At 46.2% G+C, this 24,953-nt stretch overlaps 1 protein-coding gene across 1 annotated transcript in view; it reads left to right on the plus strand.

Moving 5' to 3' along the window:
• Window positions 1-24,953, plus strand: part of NUP160 (nucleoporin 160) — a 1,498,284-nt gene that overhangs the window by 517,185 nt on the left and 956,146 nt on the right. The window contains exon 13 of the mRNA XM_044082750.1: window positions 13,181-13,249. Coding sequence (XP_043938685.1) covers window positions 13,181-13,249 — 69 coding nt within the window. The remainder of the gene's footprint in view (window positions 1-13,180; window positions 13,250-24,953) is intronic.

The following is a 24,953-nucleotide window of genomic DNA, read 5'->3' on the forward strand; positions in this document are numbered from 1 at the left end:
ACTATTTCTTCTTGGATTTCAGAGGCTTTTTTTGTTATACTTTTCATGGTAAGAGCCTTCCTTCTTCTCTAAAGGCTCACTCTACTAGAGCTGTGGCTTCTTCTGGTGCTTTTTTTCAAGGGCTTGGATACGAATTCTGTTCTTAATACAACTACCTGGACTTTTGTGCATACTTTTACCAAGCGCTACAAGTTGGTTGTTCTCTCCAGAGCTAGAGCAGATTTTGCTAGGGTCACATTTTTCTTGGCTTCTTAGAGGGCTCTACTACTACTTTCTCCTTCTAAGTTTCTTCTTGAGCTTTGACACTCTCCCATAAATTAAGAATACTGCAACAGTGAATGTAAGGACATGTACGGTTGTGTAAACTCTTACCTTCACTGTTGCAGTATTCACTCCGTCTCTCCTTCCCCTTAGTCCTTTTCCTTCCTGGATGTACTAGTTACCTACTGGGTTTCCTTAGTCTTTGTTCCAACTGGGTCAATCAGTTCTTAGGATGGTATGTCTGGATGTCCTCTTTATGCCGTAAGCAATGCAAGGAGTATACTTGTGGCATTCGGCATACCTTAATGCAACAGTAAGCTTTAGTATGCTAGCTGACGTTTGGCTTCCATGGCAAGGAATTTCATAAGTTAGGAATACTACAACGGTAAAGACAAGGAGAGCTACTGTTATGGTAAGATTTTACACAACTGTACTTTCTGTATGTGCATTCTGTGTGTCTCATCTTTGAGGATCTTTCTTAGGCAATAGATCTCCTCTAAAATTTGATATGTTGTTGTTAATCTTCTTTCCATTCATCACTGATTGGGTTTGGTTCTGAGCCCTCAGAACCAAGTTGGCCTTTTTACAAAGCTCGCGCCAGCCAAAAAACTCTAGAGCTAAGTCTCTACCCAGAATGCCCTTCTCCCTGTTACCTCAGCTCTCATTTGCCACGTAGCCATAAAGCCATGTTTCAGCCGAGCTCTCAGCTAAGTGAAACTTTTTTGATATTTGTGTGGAAAATTTTGGATATCTTCATATTTTATTAAGTGATTAGCTTTTCTAGGGTCTTTTCTTCTGTCTGACCTTGGTTTTTCCTCTCTACCCGTAGTTAGCGTTGGTACACTTCAAGTACCATTGTTGGTATGCCCTTTCCTCCCTTACCCTTGTGGTTTTTCTTCAGTAGCATAGTTGGTACTGTTTAACCTATTAGCTAACTTTTATTCAGGTGTTTCCCTTCTTTTCTCTATCATACCAGTGTATTGTTTTATTTGTGATTTTCTTAAATGGAGTTGACTTTGATTATAGTTGGATTATACAGTTGGCCTGTGGTGTCTTTTCTCTATAAAGATGTCAGATAAGGGTACGTCAGGTTTTAAGCATTGTACTTCATGTAAGGGCAAGTTACCTAACAGTGATTTTCATGATGATTGTGTATACTGTTTGGAGTGTCCCACAGCTCAGTGCAGCTTCCATGTGACGTTTGTGAGAGTTTCAGTCAATGCACTCTTAATGAGCGCAAAAATAAACTCATTCTGAAAGGGTTACTCAAGTCTCCCTTCTCAAAGGCCATTTCTGAGATGGAGGTCTCAACTCTTCCTTCTGAGGACAAAAAGAGAATCCACTCTGTTTCTTCTTCACCATTGGGTGATCAGAGCAAGCCTGGGAAATCAAAGGTCACAAAGTTATCTTCGGAGCATACATCAGCCTCCTCAGCTCTGTCTTCTTCGGCTCAGACCATCTTAAAACCTTGGATACCGGCACCCGTTTTGGCACCGGTCCTGCCTTCGGCACTGATCATAGACCTTACTACGCCTATTTCGACTTTGGCATCTGTGGCCACTTTGGCTCGGGGCACATCTTTGACTACGTCATCAGTTTCCATTTTGGAACCGACCATTTCATCTCAGAGTGCCACTTCGGCACCAAACATTGTACTGACCTCACTGGATTTGACCCCTTTACTTCCGGTCTTGAAACTAGAGACTTCTGTGCCAGCAGACTTTGCACCATGGATCCGATAACTCCCCCTCTGTAGTTTCTGGGCCAAGCGTATAGCCCCTTAATTGAATGTCCTGACTCCTCATCCGGAGTATCCACTAGAAACACCTGGAGCCTTTCTGAACATGACGTGGTGCGTCTTGTAGACCAGCTGTTAGCCTGGGGGATTCCCTCACTTTTTAAGACCCATCCACCTGCAGGACTTTGGTTGCCTTATCCACAGACTCCATCTTACACTCCTCCTTCGACCATCGCAGTTCCGAAGACTTCTGCTCCGACATCCTTCTTGGAACCCATCACCTCGACACCTACGGTGCATCTCACACCAGCTCCGAGTTTGTCCCTTTGGTCTTCGCTTCCCGCTGAACTGGTCCTTCCTCAATCTGGGGATTGGGAGATGGGCGCATCGGCCAGGGGTACAGAGCCACCTCCTTCCTTGTTTCCATCCTCTGTGCCGATAGCCACATCCACGCTGATCCTGTTTGAGGCTCCATCCATGAGGGTGGGTTCACCAGAGCAGGGTGTGACCCTGGTCCTGAGATTGTCTTTCTAGGTTCCGGGCTCCCATCCCTCTTCAGGCAGGCCTGCCTTCCATATGATGGAGAGGGCTCTTGCTTCTGGCAGCACTCCTCCGATGTCGGAAACCCAGTTTTCACCCCCTGAGCTACAGCTGTCACAGACCACCACCCCCCGATACCGGGCAGAGAAACCACAGGACACTCCTGTTCTGCGTACCCGCTCTTACGAATCCTCCTCAGAGACCCCCACTGAGGAGCCCCTTCACAAGAAGACGCGCAAGAGGAAGCACATGGACTCACCCAAGGAGTTCTTAACAGAAGAGACAGATTACGAGGATGGTGAAGTGTCCCCACAGTCAATTCCTGATGATGTCTCCTTCAGAGACATCCTGGAAATGTTAAAGCAGAGAGGTGACTGGAAGCCCTCCAACCCTTTGTCTGAGTCCGTGTTACTGCAGGCTTTTCATGCCTGGCCTTCTACCTCTTGAGTGACCCCCGCCTGCCAACGAACCTCGTCCAGCTCATCGTGCAGCGTGCTTGGAAGAACCCTGATTCCATTGAGGTGATCCTTCGGAGACCAGACAAAATTCTTTCCCCTCCCGAGGAGAACCTGCATTGGTCCAAAGGGTTAACAGTTGATGCTATGATGGTGGCGGAGGCCACAAAAAAGGACTTGGCTGAGGAAAGTCCCGCTGTCCACCAGCCCAACAGGGAGTCCCAGGTGGTGGACAGACTTGGGAAACATGTTTTTGCATCAGGGACCTTTGCCATACAGTCTCTGAATTATTTGGCACATTTTACGAGGCTCCAGAGGGATTTGATCTCTGAACTCTCTGGGACACTCGCAGGGCAGTTGTTTGATGAGGTCAGGGACAAAGTGGCCTCGCAGCTGGCAATCCTGGAATCAATATCCAACTCGTCCATGAGGTTGCTGTCACATGCAACCGAAGGGGTGGCTAGAGCAGCAGATTCGGGCATTGTGAGGCGTCGTGCCTGGATGCACATTTGTGACCTTGCGGACCCCCTTAAAGTCTTTTTTTTCTGAATGCTCCCATCGAAGCTTTGTCCCTTTTTGGCTCTAAAGTGAAGGACACACTAGCCAGGTGCGAGCAAGACAAAAAGGCCCGGTCTGCCATAGGCCTTCGGTTTTCCAGCCCTCAATGTGCCTTCTCCAGGAATTAAGGGAGTGGAAAGACATGGCATAAGAAATCTCAGGGTCCCTTTCATGCCGCACGTGGTGGTGATATTCCCAGAAGCAGAGGGAGCAACAATTCCAGAAGACGCCCCTATAGAGGCAGAGGGGGTCCTCGTAATCAGCGCTTCAGGGATTCCTCGTCTGAACAGCCTTATCAGCTCTCCTGAAGAGCAGCTCGATTGCTTGCTTCTAGAAGCAGTCGGGGGTCGTTTCTCTGTGCACCAAGCTGCCTGGCAATCCATCACCACCGATTGTTGGTTACAGAGCATTATCACTAGGTTACACCATTCCCCTTTCTTGTCAGCCAAATTTCCCAAGAAAACTTCCCAACGTTCCCAGCCAGTCAAAGGGGAGAAGCCAGCTTCAAAGATTATAAAGCTGTCTCAAAAAAGAGTCATCCAACCAGTCCCACCAGACCAGCGTGGATCCGGATTTTACTCTAGATTCTTTTTGGTGCCAAAAAAGACAGGGGACTACAGACCCATTTTGGATCTCTGCAGCGTAAACAAGCCAGACCAAATTCCGGATGGTCACTGTTCAGTCCATTCTCCCCTTTTTAAGAGAAGGCAATTGGATGTGCTCTATAGATCTCTGGGATACGTATTACCACATCAAGATGGACAAACGCTGCAGGAGTCTGGTTTGCTTCTAGCTAGGAGCCAGTCGTTATCAATTCCATGCCCTGCCGTTCGGTCTCTCTACAGCCTCCAGAGTGTTCATGTAATGCATGGCAGCTATAACAGCTCACTTGAGACTAAAGGGATTCCGGGTGTTTCCATATCTGGATGACTGGCTCCTTACTCCGCCCACCGAGCATCTTCTGGTAATAGCACTACATTATTCTCTCTCTCTCTCTCTCTGTCTCTGTCTCTGTCTCTCTCTCTCAAAATTGTTAGGAATAACAATACATTGAGAAAAATCAAACCTTGTCCCTACACAACAAGTAGAGTTCATTGGAGCGGTGTTCAGTACTCAGTCCTGTCTGGTATCACTCCCAATTCACAGACTCCATCGGTTGAGGCTTCAACTCTGGGTGATACTCTCACAAACAATAGATGTTGTGTAGTCCAATCTCACCTTCATTTTTACGTTTGGGTTCGAAGCCGATCCTCTGCTCCGACTCGGACGATTTATAAGCTCGAAGACTTCTGGTTGGCTCGTGGCTAAGCATGTATCCCATAGTGCACCAGTACAACCCCCAGATCTCGTTTGCTGCGTCGACAAGTTCGGTTGCGCTTCTCTTTGCTCTGATTAAGTGTTAACTTTTTTCTTGCTTACATTGTTTAAAATTTTGGTCAAAGATATATTAGTTTAGTACAATTGTTGCATTAGTACTTGTTAGTGTAGGTTACTAATTCTTAGGTAATTAGTTCTTTGTGCCCTTAGGTGCAAGCGTGGGCCTTGGGCCTGTTAATGTTAATGTATTAAATTGCTTTGTGGTATCCTGTGTACCAGTTTCTTACTTAGTGCAGACAGTTTATTACTGCTAGTGTTTTTTTTGGTTTTCCAGTCTACAGATTTGTAGAACAGTTTTGGCTTTTGGTGGTTATCCACTGGTGTTCTTTCCTACGGTTGTGGATTTCGTTGTTGGAAACTCCAGTTCCAACTTCCTCTATTAATCTGTAACAGATTCAAGGTTTTTTCTGAGTGAAAGGTTTTTGTGTGTGTGAATTTTCGCTGGTCTGTTTAAGTTAGAAGACCTAGCTGTCCCTTTCCTGTCTGGACTAGGTTATTTTATTTAGAGGACCTAGTCCTCTCTTTTACTTACCTTGTCTTTCCTGTCGTCTATGTGTATGTCTAAGGAGGTTAAGGAGCACAAGCCTTCGGGCTTCAAGAAATGCATGAAGTGCTTCCAAAAAAATGTCATTGATGGATGGTCATTGTCTGTGCCTATTGCTTAGGGGCCATCCATTTGCAAGAGACTTGCTTGTTCTGTCATGCCTTCTCCCCTAGAGTGTTACAGGAGAGAAGGAACAAGCTAATTCTAAAGGGTCTGTTAAAGCCTTCCTTTGAGGAAGCCTTGTCTAGCTCTTCCTCTAATCCAAATCCACTAAATCTGCAAAGAGTAAGTCTTAGAAAAGACCTTTTCTGGCACTGGCCAGTGTCTTGGAGCCGCTTCCTAAAGTGGCAAAATCGGCCTCATCGGCTCCACTGCCTTTGGAGCCGCCTGAGAGCAACATTGTGGTGACAGGGTCGGATCCTAACTTGTTGGAGCCGACCACTGAATTTATGGAACCTGCTGTTCCATCAAGATCCCCAACTATGTCCTCCAGGTCTTCCAGGAGCCTTTCGGATGAAGATGCGGAGAGGGTGGTCCTGAGACTGCTAAAGTCGTCTGCTCTATCTAAATTGTTTTTGGCTCCGACCCAGTCGATTCCGGAGCCTATGAAGCCTGTTATACCCTCGATTGTTATTCCTCCTCTGAGCCAAGCTGGTTTGTCGGAGGGCTTGGTGCCATTGGTGGAACCCTCTGCTCCAGCTCCACTTGCGGTTGCTTCGGAGCCAAGCTCTGCTCCGACACCTTTGGTGTCATCTGTTGTGTCCAGAGGCCGAAGCTCTCTGGTCGACGCTGACAGGGAAGGTTGGAATCTGTTTACTTAAGTTCTGAGTCTCTCCCTCGGCGCTTCAGCTAAGGTGAGTTTGGACCCTGCGTCTATCTCTGAGCCGATAGCTCTGGCTCCGATGGCATCCTCAGTCTCTTTGGAGCGGGAGAGGCCCTTGGAGCCGGAGAGGTCGGCATTCGAGATGATGAGGAGCGTACTGTCCAAGTCACCAGTTGCCCCCAAGGGTACCAGCACTCTTCCCCCCTAGAGCACCCACTTTGGTCTCAGCCCCCTACTCTCACCAGAGACAGCAGAGAACCCTCAGCCTCAGGAGCCACCGGCTGGTGGTCCCCACGCTTCCTTGACCTCCCCAGAATTTCATTCTGAGGAGCCCCCCAGGAAGAAGGCATGCAAGAGGAAGCATGTTGACTCCCGGGATGAGTCTTTGACGTCTGACACTGACCTCGAGGAGTCAGAAGGGTCCCCCAAGTCCTCCTCTGATGATGTCTCCTTCGTGGACATCCTGGAGATCCTTAAGCAGAGGTGCGGCTGGCCCACTGTTAACACTTCTGATGAGGAGTCTGTGTACCTGAAGGCTTTCGGGTCTCAACCTTCTGCCTCTTGGGTGTCTCCACCTTTTGACAAACTGATGGATGGATTTAGTCGAAAGGTGTGCAGTCAGCCCCTAGGAGACCCAACAAGTTTCTTTCTTCCCCTCCAGATAAAGAATTTTTGTCAAAAGGTGTTCCCGTAGATGCCATAGTGGTGCCGGCGGCAGCCACTAAGAAGGAGCTTGCTGAGACTTTCTGTCCATCCGCCGAATAAGGAGTCTCGACAGATGGACAGGTATGGGAAACATGTCTTCAGTTCAGCAGCTTTTACTCTTCGATCATTGAACTATCTCACTTCACGCGATTGCAGAGGGTCTCCTTAAGGAGTTGGGAGATTTTGTATAGGGTACATGTACTGAGGGAGTTCCTGACAAGATTTCTGCTCAGTTGTCCACCCTAAATTCTATAGTTAACTCCTCCATGCGGCTTATTTATTATGCGGCTGATGGAGTGAGTAGAGCACCGGGTTCAGGAGTTGCCCTAAGGTGTCACTCCTGGATGCGCTTGTGTAATTTTGCGGAACCGTTCAAATACACTTTCACCACCGCCCCTTTTGATGGTTCCTCATTGTTTGGATCTAAGGTGAAGGACACACTCACTCGGTGTGAGCAAGAAGGAAAGACCTCTCTGCCGTGGGAGTACGTTTTACTGTTCCCTCTAGACCATACCCTAAAGGTCAAAGAGGCAGTAAAATGTGGTTCAAGAAGTCCCAGATGGTCTTTCTGGAGACACAGGGTGAACCCTCCTACAGAGGTGGAGGAGGAAATGGGAGACCTCACCCTAGAGGCAGGGGTGGTCCGCAGTACCAACAAGGTTGAGTCCTTTCTAGGACAGCCTTATCAACGTTCCTGATGTGGGGCCCAACTGTGTTTCTCTGGGGCCAGTCGGGGGTCGCATTTCTTTGTATCCAGATGCCTGGCTAAGTATAACTCAAGACAAGTGGGTACAAAGAGTTATTACCAGGGGCTATATCATACCCTTTTTCTTTCCACCGTTTGTTCCCAAGAAGATCCCAGATGTACCGCCCAATCTCGGGGCTCAGGCAACTGTAGAGATCAACGAGTTGCTCTCAAAAAGAGTCATCAAACCCGTCCCAGCAGACCAGATAGGATCCAGAACTTACTCTAGGTTCTTTTTAGTCCCAAAACGAACAGGAGACTGGAGGCCAATATTGGACCTCGGCAGATTAAACAAATCTGTGAGGAAGGACAAGTTTTGGATGGTAACACTGCAGTCGATACTTCCTTTGTTAGGGAAAGACTATTGGATGTGCTCAATAGATCTCCAGGATGCCTACTACCATATAAAAATGGACAAGGCGTCCAGGAGTCCTCTACACTTCCGGCTGGGAGCCAGTCACTATCAGTTTCGTGCTCTGCCCTTTGGTCTCACCACAGCCCCCAGGGTGTTCACCAAATGCATGGCAGTAGTGACAGCTCACCTGAGACGTCAGGGACTCCAGGTATTTCCGTACTTGGCAGGTGTTTCCGTACTTGGACGACTGGCTTCTGGCCGCCTCCACCAGGCATCTACTTCTCCAAAACAGGGACACCACTATTCAACTTTGTGCTCAATTAGGGATCTCCATAAATTGGGAAAAATCTGCATTATTTACCCACTCAATCTGTGATTTTTATAGGCGCAGAGGTAGACACAGTGAACATGACAGCTCGTCTTCCCGCCGAAAGGGCACAAAATTTAATCTTTCAAATTCAGTGCTTTCTCCCATTGCGGAAGGTCAAAGCAAAGTGGGTTCTTCAGCTCCTCAGGACTATGGCATCCACCATCCTATTAATACCGTTAGCCAAGTTGCACATGAGAGTTCTCCAGTGGCTTCTGTTTTCCCAATGGGCCTTCCAATATCTTTCGCTGAATCACCTTATTCTGCTGATGGAATCATCCAAGGAGGACCTCCTTTGGTGGATAGCACCCAGCCATTTGACAACGGGTGTCCCCTTTGTTCCTGCCCAATCCATTGCCACGGTGACCATGGATGCCTCCCAGATCGGGTGGGGAGGTTCACTTGCATATCAATGTTCTGGAGATGAGGGCAGTACTCCTGGCGTTGCAAGCACTTCAAGACCTTCTTCCTCTAGGGACTATTGCGATACAGACATGTCGGTAGTTTGATACATCAACAAACAGGGCGGTACCAGATCTTACCCACTCTGTCGAGAGGCCATGCAAGTTTGGGAATGGGCGATTTCTTCCCTGTGCTTTCTGGTAGCAATGCACATCCCAGGGACGACCAACGTGATAGCCGACAAGCTCAGTCGGGCGATCCTGCTGCTTCACGAGTGGTCTCTGAAACAGCGGAACAGATTTTCCGCAAATGGGGACAGCCTTGCTGCGACCTTTTTGCCAGTCCAGTCAATGCCAAATGCAGCAGTTATTTTTCTCTCATTCCCCATCCGGGGGAGACACCCAGAGCTGCTCTAGCTCACGATTGGCCCCAGGATCTTCTGTATGCTTTTCCTCCATTTCTTCTCATTTCCAACGTGATTCAGAAAGCCAGACAGCTGGGATGCAAGTTAATCCTCATTGCTGCTTACTGGCCTCATTAAGTTTGGTTCCCCTTCCTGGAGCCTCTTCTCCTAGACGATCCTTGGATTCTGGACCCAGCTCCATATCTTTTGACTCGCATGTCAGGGTCGCTACATCCCTCGATCCTCACCCTCAAATTGACAGCGTGGCTGCTCCAGTTCCATCCCTAGTCAGGCTTCACAATGTATCTGCCTCAGTGTCTCACATATCCTTATGTCCTCCCATAAACCTTCAACTAGGAGACTATATGGCAGTAAATGGAAACGTTTTTTCTATTTGGGCACAGAAAATGAATGTAGATCCCTACACTGCTTCTATCCCTGTAATTTTGGAATTTCTCTCCAAGCTTTTTCAGCAAGGATCTGCCGCTGCCACTATCAGAGTTCAGTTGGCGGCTATTTCTCATTTCCATTTAGGATTTCCAGACACCAATTTAATGTCTCATAAGCTATGCAAGACCTTTTTGAAAGGAGCCACTCTATTGAGGCCACCTCTTCAAGAGCCTGTGGCTTCTTGGGATTTAAATTTTGTATTGTCCAAACTGACATCTTCCTCGTTTGAACCTTCTCACTCATACTTATTGAAAGTTTTGTCTTGGAAGACATTGTTTTTGGTGCCTATCACATCTGCAAGAAGAGTATCTGAGTTACAAGCCTTATCTGTTAAGCCACCTTATTTGATCTTTCATAAAGACAGGGTCTCACTGCGTACTATCCCCTCCTTTGTTCCCAAAGTTTGTTCTCATGCCACCTTAAATCAATCCATAGAACTCCCAGATTTTTTCCCTAATCGCTGTAATCCAGCTGAATATCGGTTTCATCAGCTAGACTTTCATAGACAGCTACGTTTTTATTTGCATCGAACCAAGGAGTTTAGGAAATCAGATCAACTGTTCGTCTCCTTTTCTGAATCTAGATTGGGTTTACCAGTTTCTAAAGTGACACTATCTAATTGGATTTCCAATTGCCTAGCCTTTGTCTACAATTTGGAGGGCAGACCTTTACCCTCCGGGATCAAGGCTTATTCTACCAGGTCTCTGTCTACTTCTGCAGCCTTTCAAGCCAGGGTCCCACTTGATAATAATATTTGTGCAGCAGCTACGTGGGCTACCCCTCACACTTTTATTACACATTACAAATTGGATTTAGCTTCCAGGGCTAGAGCATCCTTTGGCTCCACGGTGCTCAGGAGTATTTTTCAATGAGCCACCCAAGAATAAGGTGCTAGGGACGCTGTCCCATATGTAAAAATGAAGGTGAGATTGGACTACACAACATAAAGAAGTTATGTACTCACCATAACGTTCCATGTTGGTAGTCCATCTCACCCTTCATTTTTTCCAACCCGCCCTCCTGCCCCCCATCCTGGAAGAATCAGGAGGTATTAATATTTTGGTTATCTTTGGTTGGAGACCCTTTAGTATTGGTTTGCCTTTATGGTTATTTCTTCTAGTGAGCAGCAAACAAGATCTGGGGTTTGTACTGGTGCACTATGGGATACCTGCTTAGCCACGAGCCAACCAGAAGTCTTCGAGCTTATAAATCGGCCAAGTCGGAGATGAGGATCGGCTCCGAACCCATACGTAAAAATGAAGGGTGAGATGGACCACCAACATGGAACATTATGGTGAGTACATAGCTTTTTTTTTCTGCAAGGGAAGTTCTTCAGGCCCTAGGTTCTATGGCAGCGTCAATCCCAATAGTGCCTCTAGCAAAGCTACACATGCGGATTCTGCAATGGTTCCTTCTGTGTCAGTGGTTCCCAAACTATCACCCCTTCAGTTACCAGATTCAAATAACTAACTCCTGCAAACAAGACCTGCTTTGGTGGATGAGTCCAGACGTAGAACTTTGGAGTCGTCCATTTCAATCTCCTCAGTCCACAGCCGTTGTGACCACGGATGCTTCCCTGATCGGATGGGGGGGGGGTATTTCCAAGGGAAGACTGTCCAAGGCACATGATTCACCTGCTTGTCAATGTTCTGGAACTGAGGGCTGTGCTGTTAGCATTGCAGGCCTTCCATTCAGCTCTCCCTTCTGGGACAATTGCAATTCAGACAATATGTCAGTGGTCTGGTATATCAACAAGCAAGGAGGAACCAAGTCCTATTCCCGATGTCGAGAAGCTATGAGAATTTAGCAGTGGCCGATAGCTTCCAACCGCTTTCTAATAGCAACGCCTATCCCGGGGAGCTCCAATGTGATTGCGGACAAGCTGAACAGATGCATCTTCATGCCTCACGAGTGGGTCCTCAACCCCAAGATGGCGTCAGCAGTCTTCAGTCACTGGGGCCAGCCCTGCTGCGATCTTTTTGCCTCCCCTTCAAACACCAAGGTCAGCAGCTATTTCGTCCTACTTCCCCCAGAGGATGAGTCACCGAGGGATGCTCTGAAACACGATTGGCCCACGGGACTTCTTTACACTTATCCTCCCATCCCTCTGATCTCACTATTTCTAAAGAAAGCTCTTCGGTTGAGATGCAAGGTGATCCTCATAGCCTTATTCTGGCCTCTACAAGTTTGGTTCCCCTTCCTTCGGCCTCACCTAGTATACCCGCTGTGGATTCCGGACCCTCTACCAGCTTTGATTACTCGCCCCCAAGGGTTGAGTTACCCAAATTTGTCCAGTCTCAAGCTGACAGCTTGGTTTCTCCACTTCCACTAGTAACCAGGCAAGCTAATCTCTCCTCGCCTGTTCGAGACATCATTCTGGCCTCTCATAAACCATCCACCAGAAGAGTATACCAGGATAAATGACATACATCGACAATTGAGATTTTATCTAGACAGGACCAAACCTATCCATAAAGCTGAACAGCTTTTCATCTCCTGATGTAGGCCCAGAATGGGAGAGGCTGTTTCCAAGGTTGCATTATCAAAATGGTTAAGGGACTGCATACGTTTCATCTATTCCCTCAGTAATGAACCTATGCCAAAAGTTAAAGCTCACTTCAGTACATCTATGGCAACATCTGTAGCTTTTCATTTCAGGGCTTCCATGGATGACATCTGTGCAGCAGCTACTTGGGCTAAGCCTCAAACCTTTATCATTCATTACAAATTGGACTTGGTCTCAAGAGGGAGAGCTGCTTTCAGCTCAATGGTACTCAGGAATGTTCTTCCATAAGGGCCGCCCATGGACCTCAAGGTAGCTTGGGATTCTGTCCCATCAGTGATGAATGGAAAGAAGATTAACAACATCAGATAAAGAAGTTATGTCTTACCATAACATTCCATCTGTGTTGTTCATCTTCTTTCATTCATCACTTCCCACCCTCCTTCCCCCTCCAAAGGCTCCAGGGGGATGCTTTGGGTCTAAGTGGTGTCCTAGGGTAGTTGTGCAGAAGTGGCCTCAGCTTTACTTCCTTTTCTCTTGCAAACTTTGATCTGAGGTAACAGGGCGAAGGGCAATCTGGGTAGAGACTTGATTCGAGAGTTTTTTGGCTGGCGCGAGCTTTGTAAAAAGACCGACTCTGTTCCGAGGACTCGGTACCGAACCCTATCAGTAATAAATAAAAGAAGATGAACAACACAGATGGAACATTATGGTAAGACATAATTTCTTTGTTTGTTTGGGTTCTTTGGGGCTACATGAAAAAGACTTGAAATGTTGTCTTTGGAGTTTTAAGTGCCAATTTCTGTTAGTACAAGTGGCTTTGGCAATGAACAAATTTGAACATATTTTGGTTGCAGTAAATTAATTATTTGTTCGCTTCAGGTTATACTGTGGCTTTGATGCAACTTCGGTTATTAATGTAACGTTTTTGTTTGCTTGCTTATTTTTTACCAGGAAACTTACCTAGAACGGCTTTTCTCTCCTGGAAGATTCACCAGTACTGCTTTTTTGAAAGCTTTAAAGGTAAGTTCTGAACTTTTGCTTGCCAGATGGATCTTGGATCTAGGCAGCTGCTAAGACGGCAACTTATTTTGGTAGATGTACGTATTTTAATGCCATCTGGGTCAGCTGACAATCCTGGATATTTAGCAGCATATTAACTCTTTTTCTGAGGTATGAGACTTCTCCTTTAGAGCTTTAATGTTCTGCAGCCTTGGAATCTGTTCTTGTTTTTCATTTTCTTATGACTTTTTTGCCTCCTGCATTAACAGCAGCAGTAGGGTAATCTCACATGTATGCTATCATTCCCATTTGTCGTTTTCTGTCTAGAGAAGGATAAGTAATAGTTGTATGTTCTGTAATCATGCCTCTAGGGCAAAAAAGAAATAGCCCTGTTAAATACCTTTTTTTGGCATCAAGACTCAATATTACTAAAAGGGGGCCAGTGATGCAGGTATTCTGGGTCCACGATCATCCTTTTCTTGGTGTCTTTTATCTGGCACCACTCACAAATCTGCATTTGTCAAAATAGATCTAGACTGTGGCATTTGGGACAATTCCGATAACCAACATATAACCATGAATAGCATGCAAATGATGTTTCATAACTAAATATGAGTGTACAGAGGAAGAAGGCAGTTTAGGAGCTTGCCTTTCTTTATGAAAAATCAAGACCACTACTTTCAGGTCTTAGTGGGGGCTGACCACTTTCCAAGACCAGATTAATGAGTATTGCCCATTCTGGCTTATCTGTGCATAACCACTTGTACAATAGTTTGTTAAAACCAACCACTCACAATAAGCAGTTTACCTGTTGTGGGTTATGTTACCACTGATGTCCTTCTATTCCTATGTTGCAGTATTCTTACTGTGGGATTTCCCGCCTCAGGCGACCCTACATCTGCTCCTGTACAAAAGCCTGGTTGCTGTAGGTATGTGGGACATCACACGTAGGGCCATAAACCAGGGACCTTAAATGTGATGCCTGCACCCACAGATCTCAGAACTTTTCAGCCGCATATGACGTCACATTGTTTACTTTCCTCTTACTCTCGAAGACTTCTAAAAGCTAAGTACCCCATTGGGGAAACCTTTTCATTCTTTTTACTTGAGCTTGGTTAGCTGTATTTAGTATTAGCAGATGTCCGCTAAGACGGGCAAATGCCGTTGCAGGCGTCAGATACCGCACAAAGATACGCATGACCGTTGCGTTTTTTTGTCTTAGGAAGGAACACGATCATACTGCTTGTTCCATTTGCCAAGCCTTTGTACTAAAGACCCTCCGCAGCCGTCTGGCCGCACTAAATTTATATTTAGAAAACCAGCGTCTCAAAAAGCTTGCACTTAGGATGGATTTCGAATCGGCCGCTCTGACTGAACCACTGCAGAAAAATGCCAAGGTTTCCAGGCCTACTTCCGTTGCATCTCCGCCATCGGGTGTCCCGCCAGCTTCCAATTTAGAAGTTGAGGGATGTCCGACAAAACTGACTGCTTCAGTTCCCACCGAGAAAGCCACTTCAGAAGCAACTGCCTGCATGTCCATGGAGATGGCCCAGACGTCGGTACCTACAGATATCGACGGGGAACCAGAATCAGACGGACAACCTTCAGAGTCGCCAATTCCTGAGACTCAGGCTTCTGAACTTAGGCCTTCTCCCAGACAGACACCTACTTAACGGAAACAAAAAAACTAAGCATTTGACTCCTGCTCCTGAAGGAGTCCCAGATTGGCAGTCTTTCACTAACTCTCTGATGCAGGCCTTTATGGCCCTCAGGCCCACAGGCTCTTCTCCCTCCACTATACCTGTGCTCAGCCCTAGGCCTGCCTCTGCCATTTCCCTCCCTTTGCAGACTACCCAAGAAGGAGATGAGGGACTAGAACCTTTCTTATGCATCCCAGATTGCCTGGCCTTTAGAATACTATTCACCAGATGAGGAATCCATTGAATGGGACTCCCCACCAGAGGACATTACTTTGGTGAAACCATAACTAAGATGAAAGAGTACTTTGAATGGGATACTACCCAGATGACTGACACCCAAAGAAGGTATTTTGAACTCCTTCAAGTGGAGTCTCCATCCCCATTAACCATCCCACCTGTCTTACCTGCCTATCTGGATGCTTTTACCTCTGCATCCAAAAATCCTGACTCTCAACCACCTGCACCTAAAAGACCAGACAGGTTTTATAAGGTATCTGATGAGCAAAAATCCCCCCCCCCCACCCCCCCGGCAGACCCTGCAGTTATTGTCTCCCCAGACAAGCAATTCAGACCATTTCCTCTGCATCTCTTTTGCCTAGTGATAAAGACAGCAAAAGCATATGGACAGGGTTGGGAAAAAAAAGATGTCCTTCAAGGATGCATCTGCAGTCATAACAAATGGGTTGTCCTGTCGTCAGGCAGCCCTTCGGTCGGCCGGATTCCAAAGTCTGGGTCTGGCCTCGGCTGGTGTCGCACTTCACCCGACGTCATCTCTGCTGGTCTTCGGGTATAAAGGCATCAGCCGACGCCATTTTCCTCAGTCTTTCTTGCCGCGTGGCGCCCGAAGCAGAAGCTGTTCGCAAGTGCCGGTCGGTCAGATCCAGAGATTACGGCTACCCTAGTTGAATCGGCCTCTGAAGTTTTGCCTACTAATATGGTTCCTATAGAATTATCGGACACCATCCCTTTGGATGTCTCTACCCCAGCACGTGGTGCTGCTAGGCCTCCTGCAGCCATGTCTATTAAGGCCTTTGCCAGGGCTAAAGCAGCCAAAACTGCTAAATCAGTGCCTGTTAAGCCCCCCTCACACAGGCCCAGTTCCAGTTCTCAAATGCTTACTCTGGCAGAGGATCTCATCTCTTTAATAAGGGGATCCCAATCTCACCCAGACAGGGCCTCTCAGCCTCCAGAAAAGAGACCTAGAGCAGAGCCCCCAGAGCCAGTGTCCTCAGATGTTTCTTCTGATGATTCAGACATTACAGATCATCCAGAGGCTCCTTTTTCTACTTATGAAGATTCCGATGCTGAAGAATCTATTCCATCTGCCTCTCCACCAGAGGAATTTTCCTTTGGGGAAACCTTACATGCCATGAGAGAGCAATTCCAATGGCAGGGACAAGATTTCTCAGATTCAAGAAAAAGGCTTAGGACCTTTCTACACTTACCGCAACATAGGCCCTTAGCTATACCTCCAGTTCTGCCTGTTGGGGATGATGCATTTAATGATGTTTGCACTGCTCCTGATACTTTACCTCCAGCCCCTGCCAAACCAGATAGGTTTTACAGGGTACCGGACACTCATCACCACCTGTACAAGGCCCCACTTGCAGATCCTGAGACTATCTCCCAGGGGCCTAAGGCAGTAGCTTCGACCTCAGCAAAAAACCCTCTCCCTTCTGAAAGGGAATCCAGGTCCTTAGAGATGGGGTAAAAAGTTTACACCTCTGCTACTCTCTCAGCTAGAGCTTTGAACTGTCAGTTTCATATGATCCAATACCAAGAGTTTATGCTTGATCAGTTAACTAAGAAACTGTCCTCTGATGACTTCTTAGATAAGAAATATGTTTTAGAAATGGTGAATAACATTCAGCAGGTTAGTAACCATTCTTTAAAATGTGGCTATGATGCACTGGAGGCTTCATTTAGATCAGCCATGACTGGCACAGTTATAAGAAGGCATGCATGGTTGAAAGAACAGGTCTTGTTAACAGGTCATGTTAAAGCAAAGCTGTTAGATGCTCCTATGGATAAGGCCAGTCTATTTGGTTCTCCTGCCCAGCAAGTAATGAAGAAAATGGAAGAGAAGGCAAAATCTGTACAAACAGTTAAAGATTTCTTACAGGTTCAGCCCCCAAGGTTTAGCAGGAACTGGCCTTCCAAAAATTGGTCCTTTCCAGACTCCTCTAAATCTCAGAGAGGCATGAATAGACGTTCCAGAGGCAGAAATCAATCCAGAGGAGGTGCCTACAGAGGGCGCCAGTGGCAAGGCAATAACCAGCGAGGCACAGACACAACCACTGCCACTGCAACAGGACAATCACAGTGACTTGGCTCTGACACGCCTACCAGGGAACAAATAGCAGCACCCTTAGGCGGAAAGTTAGCCTTATTTTCAAAAATTGGCACTATATCACAAAAGACAAGTGGATTTTGCAGACTATAGACCAAGGCTACAGGTTTCACTTCCACACCTTACCAGTAAAAGAGGAATGCCAAACCTACCTCCAAATCAGAAAACAGAAGCTCTAAAGCAGATAGCTCAATTAACAAAGATGAGAGCTGTGGAAAGAGTACCACCAACAGAACAGGGCAAAGGATTCTACTCCAGACTCTTCCTAGTACCAAGAAAAGAGAAAAGTTGGAGACCTATTCTCGACCTGTCCGCCTTAAACACATTCATCATTGTCCCAAAATTCAAAATGCTGACCCTACAGCAACTTCTTCCCATGCTGGGCAAGGAGTGTTGGCTGGTAACTCTAGATCTCAAGGAGGCATACCTGCACGTCCCCATACGACCAAATTGCAGAAGATACCTCAGATTTCTTGCAGGATCAGAGCATTATCAATTCTCAGCATTGCCCTTTGGCTTATCTACTGCGCCCAGAGTATTCACAAAATGCCTGGCATCAGTAATCGCTCATTGCAGGCTACAGGGAATTCAAATTTATCCATACCTGGACGACTGCCTGATACAAGCAGACAACAAAAGCAAGCTGACAAAAGACTTACAAAGAGTCATTTGCTTACTACAAGCCCTGGGATACACAGTCACTTTAAAAAAGTCAAGACTAATACCATCCCAAACAAAAACATTCTTGGGTGCAGAATTGGACACAGTAAAACAGATGGCATTCCTAACTGTAGAAAAACAAGAACAACTCCCTCTTTACTTCTTGGCATTAACAAAGCAGAACAAACTAACAGCAAGGAAAGTACTGCAGGCCTTGGGCTTCATGGCATCATGCATAATCCTGGTCCCCCATGCCAGACTGCATATGAGAAAACTACAGTGGTACCTAAAGAATTTATGGTCTCAACACAGGCACAGCTTAGAAACCGAAATACCACTAATCCCATGCCTGAAACAAGAGTTCCTATGGTGGGCTCAAGCATGCCAGTCAAACCCAGGCTTGCCCTTCCACAACTTTCAAGCAAGCCAAACCATCACAACGGACGCCTCAGACCTAGGTTGGGGGCCCACATGCTGGACAAATGCATACAAGGATTATGGACCCCAGATCAACTGCACCTGCACATAAATCAAAAAGAAATGCTGGCAGTAAAACTAGCAATCCAGAATTTCAGACCATTCCTCAAAGAAGGCCATTTGATGATAAGGACAGACAACACCACAGTCATGTGGTACATCAACAAACAGGGAGGCACTCATTCATACCCCTATGCCGAATGACTCTGGACCTATGGAATATGGCTCTGAGCTACAACATTCAGTTACAGGCAATATTTGTACCGGAAAAGAAAACATCCTAGCAGACATGTTAAGCAGAACTACCTTGGATGCTCACGAATGGATGCTACACCCGGACATCTTCAAGGCCATCACACAGAAATGGGGAATGCCACAAATAGACCTATTCGCATCCCCACTCAATCACCAGCTCAAGAAATTCTGCACAAGGACATACCACCCACTTGCATGGAAGGTGGACTCTCTATCCTTCAGTTGGAAAGGCCTGACAGCATATGCATTTCCACCTCTTCCTTTGATGCACAAGATACTACTGAAAATCAAAGAGGAGCGTCCAAGGATAATTCTGATAGCTCCAAATTGGCCAAGACAACACTGGTATCCATTGCTGAGGAGCATGTCTCTGGGGAGAACGTGGACACTACCCCTGATGCCTTTGATGTTAACTCAGAACGACTACAACATCATGCATCCAAATCTAAAAACTCTGCAACTAACTGCCTGGAACATTACATAACAGCAACTAGCCCAGATTTATCCCAAAGGGTTAAAGACATTATCCTGGAGGCCCGCAGACCTTCTACAAGAAGGAACTATGCAGGGAAATGGAAAAGGTTTGTCATTTGGAGCACTGAAAGAGGAAAAGATGTGTCAAAGATAGATATTGCCAACATCCTGGAGTATTTGGCAGAGCTTCTCCATACAGGCCTGTCCTATTCCTCCATCAAGATACATGCATCAGCTATTTCTGCAGAATACAGCTTGATCCCCTGTCTTCTCACATCCTGTACTCAGGCAGTTCCTCAGAGGAATCAAGAATGTAAAACCTCCTAGGAAACCACCATTACCAGCATGGGACTTGAACTTTGTGCTAGAAAAATTGACACTCCCTCCATTCGAACCAGCAGCAACAGCAGATCTTCAACACCTATCCTGGAAAACTGCTTTCCTACTGGCAATTACTTCAGCAAGAAGGGTTTCGAACTACAGGCCTTAATGGCAGTACAACCCTTCCTAATCTTCCATCAAGATAGAGTATCCATGAGAACTAATCCTACATTTATGCCTAAGGTGGTATCCAGAGTGTCTCTAAACCAGGCAATCCACCTACCTACCTTCTTTCCCAATCCACAGAACAGGGGAAAGACTGCTGCATACCTTGGATGTACATAGACAGTTGCGCTACTACCTGGACAGAACCAAGGGCAATAGAAAAACTGACCAGCTTCTAGTAGCCTATGCAACAGGAAGGGAAGGAAAAGCAATTTCCAAACAGACAATCTCCAAGTGGATAGGAAATTGCATAAGATTCTGTTACTCCTACCATGGAAAGCCAATTCCACAGAACATAAGACCTCACTCTACAAGGGCTACAGCCACTACCACAGCTTTCTTACGAGGAGTGGCAACCAAGGACATTATTGAGGCGGCTACTTGGACCTCCGTGCATACATTTGCCAAGCATTATAACTTACCTCTATACTCTAGATCCCGAGCAGGGTTTGCCACTGCTGTATTGCAAGGGATCCTAACTACACCATAATTCTTCTTCCTCCTCCCTAGTTTGGCTATGGTATTCTACCCATTTGTTATGACTGCAGATGCATCCTTGAAGGACATAGTACAGTTTTGTACCTACCATAAATGTAGATGTCCGAACAGGATAGCATCTGCAGTCAGGATTACCCACCCTCCTTCCCCTCTGTGGTATTCCTAGGGTATTTACCCTCCTAATAGCTAGCTGGGGGGGATCTCTTATGGTGTATTTGTTTGTATATATGTACATACATGCTTATTTTTTGTGTTTGCCTACCTTTTTTTTGGAAACATTGGCATTTACCCAAAATTTAGTTTTCCAAAAGGGCAACTGGCATCTGGGGCAAGAAAGACTGAGGAAAATGGCGTCGGCTGATGCCTTTATACCCGAAGACCAGCAGAGATGACGTCAGGTGAAGTGCGACACCAGCCGAGGCCAGACCCAGACTTTGGAATCCGGCCGACCGAAGGGCTGCCTGACGAAAGGACAACCCATTTGTTATGACTGCAGATGCTATCCTGTTCGGACATCTACATTTATGGTTGGTACAAAACTGTACTTTTACACCTCTTCCATCTTGGCCTTCCGTGCTATTAATTACCAGACACACAGTGGCTTCACAGGTAGCCAGACATTCCATTAGATGTAGTTATGATGCTGCAGAGGCCTCTGCTAGGTCAGCAGCTTCTCTGTCCTCTGCAGATGTTCTTGGCTGCGCCTACAATCCATTAGACCATAACCTTTTATTTGGAAAACAATCTGCAGAACGTTTTAAAAACTTGCAGGAAAAAAGCAAGGAACTGTAGGACATCAAACATTTGCTTGTGCCCCCTATTCCTAAGTATTACATGAACTAACCTGCTAAAACCTCATTTGTCAGGAGAACCCCTTCTTCTGGCACCCCCTCCTTCACCAGGCACAGGAGAGGAACCAGAAGGCAAGCATACTCCAGGCCTGTTACCTCTCAACCAACTCCTAGACAGCCTTTTCAGGATAGAAATGCAACCAACAATGCATGACTGCCTTGCCTATCTGCCTTTGTCAGCCTACCTATCCCACTGTTTGCCATTTTGGAAAACCGTCACTTCAGACCAATGGGTACTGACTATCATTCAAAACGGATACTTCCTTTCTTGGAGGGAAAAGCCCATCCCAAGGCCCATTCTCTTTCCCCCAAATATCAAGTCCACCTCCTGCCACAAGTTCTTCTAGACCTCCTCAAACTAGGAACAATGGAACCTGTTCCTCCAGGTTAGGAAGGCAAAGGATTTTTACTCAAGACTCTCTTTGGTCCCCAAACAGGAAACCCTCTTGGAGACCTATACTGGATCTATCCTTCCTGAACCAATTCCTAAAACTTCCATCATTCAAAATGCTTTCTCTCAAAGACCACCTCAGGTTCACCCACCACCCTTCTTTAAAACCTGGGTGTTACCCTCAATATAAACAAATCCTCCTTGCTGCCTCAGCAAGACAAAATCTTCTGGGCTGCAGAATCAGGACAGATCTGATGCAGGCCTTTCTTCCACATAAAAAGGTCCACTCCCTCTCCACTCACTTTCAAAACCTTTTACTAGAACCCCAGATTTCTGCAAGACAATTCCTGCAGCTCCCAGGGCTTATGGCAGCCATCATTGGTATACTTCCCTTGGCAAGAATGCACATGCGGAAGTTCCAGTGGTACCTCAAAAACGTCTGGTCATAACATTTACACTCTCTGGAGAAACAAATTCCTTTTCTGCCCTGGCTCAAATCAGAACTAAGGTGGTGGATTCTATAAATCCATCACAATCCGGGATTGCCACTCCAAATGCCCTTCCCAAACTAGTTCATGCATATACATGCGTCAGACCTAGGGCGGGGAGTCATCTGCAAGGATTTCAGTGTCCCGGAAACTTGGAATCCTGCCCTTCAAAAGAAACATATCAATTTCAGGGAGATGACTGCAGTTCTCCTAGCCCTGGAGGTTTTTCTTCCTACCCTCCACCGGGCCCCCTTCTAATATTCACAGACAAAACACCACAGTAATGTGGTATCTCAGACAAGGAGGAACCAAAGCCTACCTCCTTTGCAGAATAACTCTTCAAATCTGGGACCTCACCTCCAGGCACAACCTGTCCCTGCAGGCCTCATACATCCCCTCTTAGGACAACAAACGGGCAGATCTTCTCAGAAGAACATCTTCTCTACAGCACAAGTGGATGTTGAACAGGGAAACCTTTCTAGACATTGTCCACCGATGGGGCACTCCTCAAGTGGATCTGTTTGCCTCCCCCCAGAACAGACAGTTGCACAATTTCTGCACCACAGATGACTCCCCACTAGCCTGGAAAGTAGATGCCTTCAACATTCCTTGGAAGGGACGGTTTCTTTATGCTTTACCCCCTTCCCTCTAATCCAAAAGGTCCTACTGAAAATCAGGAAGGACAAACCAAAAATCTTGCTGGTTACCCACTACTGGCCAAGGCAACACTGGTTCCCCCTACTTCACTCAGTAGCCAAGGGCAATCACCACAAGTTACCTCACAAGGTGGACCACCTCACACAACAAAAGGGAACCCTAATCCATCCTTACCTACAGATGTTAGCACCAACACTCTGTGTGATAAACGTCAAATCCCTTTTAGACACTCCGAGGACGTACTTTCAGTCCTGAGGGAGGCCAGGAAACCTGCAACTAGAAAGTCATACTTATCAAAATGGGAGAGATTCTCCAAATGGTGTCTACATAAGGACAAGGGACCCCAGCTAGACAGACCCTTCCTTAGTCCTTGCATATGTGTGTGAACACATTAAGGAAGGCCTTTCTTACTCCTCAGTGAAAGTGTACCTTTCAGCCATCTCTGCCTGCCTGTAGATCCCCCTTTACTATCCAGGCTAGATGTTAAACTTTTCCTGAGAGGGGTCTTTCACATCAGACCACCTAGAAAATCCATCTCGCCACCCTGGGACCTAAACTATCTCCTGGGAAAACTAGCATTTGCCCCCTTGAACCACCTAGCAATGCTACTTTTTGCAGTTGTGTACATGGAAGACTGTACTGTTGATGGCCATCATTTCTGCCAGGAGAGTGTCAGAGTTACAGGCTCTCATGGCCTGACCCCCTACACTATTTTCCAAAAGGGCAGGGTGACCTTATGCACTGACCCTTCCTGCATGCCTAAAGTGGTGAACGAACTGTCCTTAAATCAGTCTATTCACCTGCTTATCTTCTTCCTCTCTCCAACCAACAATATTAAGAGGACTTTCCATTCCCTGGATGTACTTAGTTTTGTCTAGGTAGAATCTAAGTTGTCTAAGTCCTTCAAAAAATCTGACCAACTGTTTGCCTCTTTCCACCCCAGGGCTATGGGCAAGGCAGTTTCCAAGCAAATTACTTCAGGTTGGATCAGAAAATCCATTTAATTTTGATACTCACACCATGGCACACATTTACCCCATGGGGTGAGAGCTCATTCCACCAGAGGTATGGCTACTTCCAAAGTCTTCCTCAAAGGGCTGGACACAGCTTCCATTATGGAAGCTGCCACCTGGTCCAATATTCACACCTTCACCGGACATTACAAGTTAAATAAAGTCTCCGGAGCCAGTGCAGGTTTTTCTAGAGCAATCCTACAGGGGTTTCTGGAATCTTCCACTTCTACCTCCACCCTTCCCTCTAACTAGCTGTGGTACTCTCCCACAGTAAGAATACTGTAACATAAGAATAGAAGGACATAGAATAGTTGTGTAAAATCTTACCATAACCGTAGATGTCCTTCTCTTCCATGTTGCAGTATTCCATCCCACCCTCCTTCCCCCTGCATTAAGTTTGGAATATGAACCTAGCTATTAGAAAGCTCTACCCTTCACCAAGAGCAACTAGTCAGCATATATGACACTTGACACTTCTGGCTGGCAATCACTTATTACTCTCTTTGGGATTGTCTGTCTGGCCTTCAAGTTCTGAGGTCAGTGCGTGCAGGCATATTTTAGGTCCCTGGTTTATGGCCCTACGTGTGATGTCCCACGCACTTACAGCAATAAGGCTTAAGCTTTTGTATAGGAGCCGACGTCAGGTTGCCTGAGGCGGGAAATCCCACATTAAGAATACTGAGAAGATTTTACACAACTATTCTTTCTGCAATAAGCAGTCTTTGGTGCGTCTACTATTTTTTTTTTTTTTTTTTTTTTTTTTTTTTTTTTTAACTGTAGAACCTCTTGCAGCATTACTGGTCACCAGTTGATCCCTAGGGCTCTGTGCACCGTCCACTCCTCTTTGAAATCTACTTTTCAGAAGTCAAGACCAATGTCAAGGGCTTCTAGCTTACCATATTTGCAGAAGATTACAAAGCTAGGAGGAATCATAAAACTCCTAAGATGCTGAATACAGAAATTTCTAACACATACAAATGACTGGTACCAAAGCCACAGCTTAAAACTTTATGCCAAGAAGTGCATTACCTTTTGGGAAATCAGCCACTTGGGAAACTACTTAATTGATAAAACACCCCTAAAAGTAGACACATTAGTCAGGGAGTGTGGGGGACTATAAACCTATATTGCATAACTTATAAATAAAGGCATTGTGTCTGAATCTAGGGATATCATTGTCTGTCTTTGCTCAGCCCTCATTAGGCCAATCCATTGAGTATAATGTCCCCTTTGACATGTACCTGTCTAGATACATGCAACATTCGTAACTCCCACAAAGATGCTGTACTAAAAGGATATGTGGTCTAAACAGTATGTCCTACATGGAATGGTGCAAAGCCCTGTGTACTCTGTATACTACAGATG

The sequence above is a fragment of the Protopterus annectens genome, chromosome 9.part0, assembly GCF_019279795.1.
Source record: "Protopterus annectens isolate FY-2018-M chromosome 9.part0, PAN1.0, whole genome shotgun sequence".
In the NCBI taxonomy this organism is placed as follows: Eukaryota; Metazoa; Chordata; order Ceratodontiformes; family Protopteridae; genus Protopterus; species Protopterus annectens.